Source organism: Rhinopithecus bieti, unplaced genomic scaffold (genome assembly GCF_001698545.2).
Source record: "Rhinopithecus bieti isolate Rb0 unplaced genomic scaffold, ASM169854v2 scaffold_26729, whole genome shotgun sequence".
NCBI classification, from domain to species: Eukaryota; Metazoa; Chordata; class Mammalia; order Primates; family Cercopithecidae; genus Rhinopithecus; species Rhinopithecus bieti.
Window position 1 is genome coordinate 105,205 of NW_016811904.1, and position 8,420 is coordinate 113,624.

The window sequence follows — 8,420 nt, forward strand, 5'->3', positions numbered from 1 at the left end:
CCTGAACTGCATTCTTTTTTTTTTTTTTTTTTGACAGGGAGACAGGGTCTCACTCTGCAGCCCAGGCTGGAGTGCAGTGGAGCGATCTCTGCTCACTGTAACCTCTCTGCCTCCAGGGCTCAAGCAATCCTCCCACCTCAGCTCCCTGAGTTGCTGGGACGACAGGCACGCACCACCACGCCCAGCTAATTTTTCATATTTTTTTGTAGAGACAAGGTTTCACCATGTTACACGAGCTGATCTCAAACTCCTCAACTGAAACAACCCACCCACCTTGGTTTCCAAAAGTGTTGGGATTACAGGCCTGAGCCACCAAGTCCGACCCTGGATTATTTTAAAACAAGTTTTCGGCTGGGTGCAGTGTCTCACGCCTGTAATCCCAGCACTTTGGGAGGCCGAGGTGGGTGGATCACTTGAGGTCAGGAGTTCGAGACCAGCCTGGCCAACATGGTGAAACCCTGTCTCTACTAAAAATACAAAAATTAGCCGGGCATGGTAGCGCACACCTGTAATTCCAGCTACTTGGGAGGCTGAGGCACGAGAATTGCTTGAACCCAGGAGGTGGAGGTTACAGTGAGCCGAGATAGCGCCACTGCACTCCAGCCTGGGTGACTGAGTAAGACTCTGTCTCAACAACAACAACAAAAAAAAAAAACGTAAGTTTTCATTAATCCAAGAAAGCCTATGTATGTGTGGTTGTGCATGTATATATGTGGGTTTAGTGATATAATTTTTTTCTGATATCTGTTTTATATATATATATATATATAAACATACACATAGGCTAGGCACGATGGCTCATGCCTACAATGCCAACACTTTGGGAGACTGAGGCAGAAAAATCATTTGAGCCCAGGAGTTCAAGACCAGCCTGAGCAACATGGGGGGACCCCCCCTCCCCAAAAAAAAAAAAAAAAAAAAAAAAAAATTAATTAGCTAAGATTGGTAGTGTGTGCTTGTAGTCCCAGCTACTCGGGAGGCTGAGTACGGAGGACCCTTTGAGCCCAGGAGTTCGAAGTTGCAGTGAGCCATGATGGTGCCACTGTACTTAAAAGTATGTCACCCTGGGTGACAGAGTGAGACTCTGACTCTTAAAACAAAAAACATACTTAAAAAGCACATTATCCTTGGTTTGGAAAAGGGTATTTAGAAATTCTCTTTTAGGCCAGGCACAGTGGCTCATGCCTGTAATCACAGCACTTTGCGAGACTGAGGCAGGCAGATCACTTGAGGTCAAGAGTTCGAGACCAGCCTGGACAGTATGGTGAAACCCCATCTCTACTAAAAAATAAATAAATAAATACAAAACTTAGCTGGGCATGGTGGCATGCACCTGTAGTCCCAGCTACTTGAGAGGCTGAGGCATTAGAATCACTTGAATCCTGGAGACAGAGGTTGCAGTGACCTGAGATGGCACCACTGCACTCCAGCCTGGGCAATACAGTGAACTCTGTCTCAAAGAAAAAAAAAAAGTGTTTAAATTTTTTGTTAAATTAAATACAGTCATTTACACTAAAATAATGTGAAATTTTATGTAAGCATAAAATAAGGTCCTGTAATTGGGTTAGTCATTCTTTTCTCAAATCGTGAAACTACAATATGCCATGCAAAAAATAGTAAGTCATAGAATGTTAGAGCTCAAGTGGGTTTATAAACCTCCTGCCCAGCCCCATCTTTGTAAAGCCACAGACCCTGGGGTCCCAGCGAAATCGCTTATCAAGGTCACAGGTCCCATTAGTAACAGAACCAGCACCTTATTCAGGTATCTAGATGCCATATCCAAGGTTTTGTCCCATTATACCATCATTCTGCCTCTGTTCATTTGCAGAGCAGCCATTGTTGCTTCCCCAGGAAAGCCCCTATCTGAAGACTGTCATCCTCCATTTTCCTAGCCCATCAGAGTCCAAGAGTCAGACCTGTAGAGCTACATCATCTAGCTCAGGGGTTGCAGCCTGATTGAATCTGGCCTATGAAAATGTTTTATTTAGTTAGCACAATTTTTTTAAAAAATAAGAATGTAGGCTGGGCGTGGTGGCTCACGCCTGTAATCCCATCACTTTGGGAGGCTAAGGCTGGTGGATCACTTGAGGCCAGGAGTTTGAGACCAGCCTGGCCAACATGGTGAAACCCTGTCTCTACTAAAAATACAAATATTAGCTGGGCATGGTGGCGTGCACCTGTAATCCAGCTCCTCAGGAGCCCAAACCTCCCTTTCTGTTGCCTATATCCCAGATAACTCAAATTATTTGCTGTCCCCTTTATATTCTGTGTCACTCCTGCTACATGAAATGCCCTGTTCTGAATAGTGTCATGCAGTAGGATAAGCAGGGCCTTTAGAGTCAGGTCTAGGTTCTAATTCAGACTCTTGCCCTTACTAGTTGAGAAAGTTACTTAACTCATCTGAACTTCAATTTCCTCATCTAAAAAATGGGAATAATAATTCTTATCTCAAAAATTTGTTACAAGATGTAATGCCTGGCACATGGGAACAGCTAAACAAGTGATAGTGTTATTGATTCTACCCAACTCTGATGGTGCTTCCTCCTTGGCTTCTCCCTTGTGCTCCCACTGGGAAATCAGCTTTCCCTCTCATGTCATACATCATCAGGTCCACCTGTTCCCACTTTTATGGCTCTTATCTGTATCTACTACCTTATATGATACTCATTTCTATCTGTGTCTTGTCTCTCCCACCAGCCTAAGAACCTCTTGAAAGTAGTATCCATCTGTGACTCACTCTGCATGCCTGACAGCCCCAAGAACAATGGTTTGAACACGGTATGTGTCCAGGTATGTATTGAATGAATAGTATGTATTCGCTAACTATATATAACACCTATTAGATGTGCCATGTTGCCTTGAGATATAAGCAGGGACCATATCACTTGTTCTGAATAACGCCTAGCCTCAGTGCTTAGCAAATATTCAAACAACATTGGGGACTGAAGCTGCCAACATAAAAATAAAGGACAAACAGAAAAGTTGGCAATATAGTCACCTTTCAGAGGGATGGTATTTTTATTTTCCATTAGTTTAAGTTATAATCACCTTGTACTTCAACAATTATAAAGAGATCACATTGAAGCGAGAGGGGTTCCAACTACTTCTGCTTATGCATTCCCTTCAGAAACCTACAGAAAATGACACATTCACCAACAGATATATTAAGAATCTAAAGATGTATTATCAACAACTTTCTTTAGCCATTTCCATTTACAGATCATTTTCATAATCCCTTAATTCCTTTGAGCCTCACAACAATCTTGGGAAGTGGGTATAATTACCCCGATTTTACAGATGAAGTAAAAGTGATTTGGGGCCAGGCACGGTGGCTCATGCCTGTAATTCTCGCACTTTGGGAGGCTGAGAGGGGTGGATTGCCTGAGCTCAGGAGTTCAAGACCAGCCTGGGCAACAAGACAAAACCCTGTCTCTACTAAAAAAATGCAAAATTTAGCCGGGCGTGGTGGTAGGTGCCTGTAATCCCAGCTACTCAGGAGGCTGAGGCACGAGAATTGCTTAAATCTGGGAGGCAGAGGTTGCAGTGAGCTGAGATCATGCCACTCCACTCCAGCTTGGGCAACAGAGCAAGACTCTGTCTCCAAAAACAAGTGATTTGGCTGGGTGTGGTGGCTCATGCCTGTAATCCCAACACTTTGAGAGGCCGTGGTGGGAGGCTTGCTTAAGCCCAGGAATTCCAGATCAGCCTAGGCAAGACGGTGAGACCCAGTCTCTAAAAAAATATTGAAAATTAGCCAGTCATGGTGGCATGTACTTGTAGTCCAGCTACTGGGGAGACTGAGGGAGGAGGATCACTTGAGCCCAGGAATTAGAGGTGACAGTGAACTATGATTGTGCCACTGTTCTCCAGCCTGGGCAACAAAGCAAGACCCTGTCTCTAAAACAAGAAAAATGAAAAGTGATTTGTGGGACCAAGTGCGGTGGCTCATGCTTGTAATCCCGGCACTTTGGGAGGCCAAGGTGGGTGGATCACCTGAGGCCATGAGCTCGATACCAGCCTGGCCAACATGGTGAAACCCATCTCTACTAAAAATACAAAAACTAGCCAGGCCTGGTGGTGTGTGCCTGTAGTCTCAGCTACTCAGGAGGCTAAGACACGAGGATCACTTGAACCCAAGGGGCGATGGCTGCAGCGAACCAAGATCAAGCCACTGCACTCCAGACTGGGTGAAAAAGCAAGAATCTGTCTCAGAAAAAAAAAAAAAAAGTGATTTGTGTTAGATCCCAAGATGGTGAAGCCAAGAACATAATCCTGGTCTTCTAACTCCGATTCCAGTGTTCCTTTTTCCTCAACATAGAGCAAGAGCATAACTTTGTTTTGCTTCCACCCTACCTACTTTCAGAAAGTCGCTCTGCTGGCACAGTGTGAGGAAGGAGAGTGGGAGTATAAACATCACTGTGGTCAAGACAGTAGAAAACATCCTACCTTTGCCTCTAGCTAATCAGACTTTTAGAATCCATGCAATTGAATGGAAAGAAATGGAGAATGGGTTAGCTGCTGGGTTTTATTTTCTACCTGTCCTATTTTTGGCTTTCTGTGTATACTCAGAAACAGAAAACTACCACAAATTTCAAGGAGCCCCTGATCTAGAGTATCTCTTGGATCTTTTGCTTATATGCAAAATTTTGGATCTGCTTAATTGTTGACTCTTATCACTTTGAGTCTTAGAAAAGAAGGAAAGAGGCCGAGTGTGGTGGCTCATCTGTGCAATCCCAGCACTTTGGGAGGTCAAGGTGGGTGGATTACCTGAGGTCAGGAGTTCAAGACCAGCCTGGCTAACATGGTGAAACCCTGTTTCTACCAAAAATTACAAAAATTAGCTGGGCACAGTCGCACATGCCTGTAGTCCTAGCTACTGGGGAGGATGAGGCGGGAGGATCGCTTGAACCCGGGAGATCCAGGCTGCAGTGAGCTGAGATCATGCCACTGCACTCCAGCCTGGGCAACACAGCGAGACTTCATCTCAAAAACAAAAACTGAAAAAAAAAAAGAAAGAAAAGGAAAGAATAAAAACCTTTACTTGCCCCTAGCTTATGAAACTTTTGCCCTTCCACCATATGTTTTATTGAACTGCTTTTTTTCTTACAAATCTTAATCTCTCTGATATGCCTTAGCTCGTGATTTTTAGCACACTTTTAGTTACCATCCACTTCACAAAGCCATTCTATTCCTAGCGCTTATGATGAGATTCGTTTTACTGTGGATACAGCACCAAGCAGTTTACTGTAATATGTAAACAAAACACAACAAAGCTGAAACATTCCTCCTTTTCCTTTCTGTGAACTCTCACCTTTCTATTTATGTGGCACAATCTGCATATCCTTAACTTTTTAAGGATCAGCATTTCAGATACTACCAGGAGTTTACTCTTGGTCAGGCCACAATAAGACAAACCATTAAAAGATCAAACACAATCAAATGACCTGCAGGAACTTCAACGGTGTACATATTCTGACCAAAAGTGGGCAGAGGGCATGTGCAGGAAAAGCACAGACTCCACAGGGCAAATCAGAAGGGCTGCACAAGAAATACCAGCTGGCAGCAGTTACCAATGTACTACCACTTTCTTTTCTCTTCTTTGAGATGGAGTTTCACTCTTGTCGCCCAGGCTGTAGTGCAATGGCACGATCTTAACTCACTGCAACCTCCACCTCCTGGGTTCAAGTGATTCTCCTGCCTCAGCCTCCTAAGTAGCTGGAATTACAGGTGCCCACCACCTATGCGCAGCTAGTTTGTGTGTGTGTGTGTGTGTGTGTGTGTGTGTGTGTGTGTGTGTATTTTTAGTAGAGACAGGGTTTCACTGTGTTAGCCAGGCTGGTCTCGAACTCCTCATCGCAGGTGATCCACCCGCGTCGGCCTCCCAAAGTACTGGGATTACAGGCATGAGCCACCTCGCCCGGCCTCGTACTACCACTTTCAAATCTTTCTTTCTCCCTGCTCTTGGTTGACTGCATCTGCCTAAGAAGGTTGCCACACTGGTCCTAGACCCTGTATTTGGTGATAAATTCACTCAAAACAAAGTTATAACCATATAGGACATACTTGCCAATGACTCTGACTTTATTTTTCACAATCATCTTTCAGACAGAAAAAATTAATTATCACTCCACCCAATCATTACCCTCCATTCTCCTGGGTATATGCTTTGGCATAAAGGGTTGGCTTGCCTGCACTCTAGTTGGGGATGTTTATTATTCTTTCTTTTACTCCAAGCCACCTGCCAACCAGCAGAAAGAAAACCTCCACACACAATGGGGGAAGGAGAGAGCTTCCCACAGCTGAGTCAGTTGTGACCACTGGAAAAGCCAAGCTAGGTGAAGTTCCTTCAGCCCAGCAGCCCCCAACCCTATCCCTATTTTAATTCCTGGGGGCTGGGCCCCTTGTAGCAGGGAGTAAGTAGGCAGCTCTTTGTTCTACACTCAAGCAGAATTCAGTGGCATGTGAAGCCATCCAATAATCCTGAACTTGGACTGACCTTGACCTAAACCATAGCTCAGTGTGATAAAGAAAATAATTCACTGGGGCAAAGGCACTTTCCTTAAAAAAATAACTTGCCATGGTGAATTTTTTACTGCCCCCCACACTTATCTGTAGCAACCAGAGACCAGGACAAAATTATTAATCAAGCTGCTGACTTTAATCCCCAATTGTTTAGGAGGTGCTGGGGCAGTTCCTTGGTCAGCTTGGATGTCACTTTTCCCCAGACAGGGGTGCTGAATATGTCTATCAGTACAGCAGATTGTCCCTTAAGAACAACCATCTGCCAAGTAAGGGTAATTGCTGAGCAAGAGGGTCCCTGGCACAGCTACAGATCATGTCGTATAAGGTCAAAACCACTAAAGGAAAAGGCCCAAAGTTCTGGTTGTATCTACCACTTTCCACTTCTACTACCTCCACTCCCCAAGTGTGGGAAACCCATTCACCTCAGAGATCTGGGCTGGGAGTCACCCTGCAATCTCCCTTCCCTTGGTGGTGTGGAAAGGTTTAAAGGCCAGACACACCAGCTCAGAGAAACAGCTCATCGAAGCCTTGCACTTACTTCTCATAGCGCTGATAAGCGCGTTGCCGTCTTTGATCACGTCTTTGATGAATTTGTTGGTCCTCTCCAGTTCCTGCTCATAACACTTGAGTCTCTCGCGGAAATCGGGGCTGTCCAGGTAGCAGTCGCTGAACTCCAGCGGGGGATGACCCATGGTTCTGATGGCCGGGAGTAGGGGGAAACGGGGAAGACACAAAGACAGAGGGCATCAATGGCACACTAGAGGAAGTAGAGGGGACGGACTGAGCGTGCGACCCGCTTAAGAAAACTCACGGCCTCCGTCCCTTTGGAGGACAGGTACCTGTTTCAATGAGACTCCTGGGGAGCGCTGGCTGGTCTGGACGGAAAACAGGCGCCCCGGCAACGGCTTCAGGGCCAGGGAGAGCTAACTACCGCAGTCGGATCCCGGCAGGGTGTTGCCTAGCAAGCAGCATGCCCCCTAGGTATCGCCTCCCCAGATAGGCAGCAAAAACCGCAGCCCGACTTGCCTCCGGAGACGGGCCGGATCCTTCCCGAGCAATTGCAAACGTGACACTTGGGCCCGCCCAGGGTGTGGACGAGGTTAGAGCTGGAGCTGGGAGCAGCCTATCTACAGGCTCCTCGCTCCCGAGCGAGCGGAAGACTTCCTTCGCCGAACTCCGCGGGCAACCCGGATTGCACTGTCCCCTCCCCTTTCTTAAAGCCAACGCCTGCGCCCCGCCCCAGTGAAGCCCGAGGACCAAACCGGAGAGCTCTGGTTCCTTCAACTGTTTTCCTTGTACCTTAGGGTTTCGTGACCAGGGCCCGCGGGCTGCTACGACTTCTTCCTGGTGCAAGGGAGCCGGCCGGCTGTCCTGTTAGGCGCCGGAAGGGTTAAGCCGGGGCAGCAATGAAACGTAGCCTAGCTCCATAGACACCGCAGCGGGAAGAGGAGGGCGAGAGCGCGACGCACAATAGCCGCGGTGGCCCAGCGCTTCCCTACGGAAACTGGGGAGCAGTCAGCGCCCTAGGACTCCAGCTGGAAAGCGTGGCGGCCTGGGAGATGTAGTCTTTCCGTTTGCACTCCCCGAGACTCCTCCCTGCAGTCTCCGCACCACCCCGGCTGGGCGGCTGGTCTCCCAGTACGGCATTCCCAGCCTGCCGCGGGCTCCTGAGCAGGGACCGGCCCCAAGGGGCAGGTGCGCGGTGCTGGACTCTGCGGGGGAAGTTTCCGAAACTAGAGCAAGAACCCGCAAGACTAGATTGCAGGAAGCCATCTCTCACTTCCCATGATTCGGCTGGGTTGTGTATTCTTTTGCCTTCCCCTCTTTCCAGCCTCCTTCGGACCTACCAACTTCTTTTCCTCTTTCTTTTCCCACGTCTCCTGCTCCAAGCGCTCTAA

At 47.2% G+C, this 8,420-nt stretch overlaps 1 protein-coding gene across 6 annotated transcripts in view; it reads right to left on the minus strand.

Moving 5' to 3' along the window:
• Window positions 1-8,100, minus strand: part of LOC108544300 (oligophrenin-1) — a 61,980-nt gene extending 53,880 nt beyond the window's left edge. For 4 of the 6 annotated variants that reach the window (XR_001889795.1, XR_001889794.1, XM_017895362.1 and 1 more), the window contains exons 1-2: window positions 7,362-8,062; window positions 7,061-7,218 (exon numbers count right to left, since the gene is read on the minus strand). Coding sequence is in view for 3 of the 6 variants with exons in the window: in XM_017895362.1 (XP_017750851.1) it covers window positions 7,061-7,214 (154 nt within the window). In the remaining 3 variants the exon portion in view is untranslated. Of the gene's footprint in view, window positions 1-4,747; window positions 5,245-7,060; window positions 7,219-7,361 lie in introns of those variants that run through there. The other 2 variants (XR_001889796.1, XM_017895363.1) reach the window with 2 other exon arrangements.
• Between the last annotated feature and the right edge of the window lie 320 nt (window positions 8,101-8,420).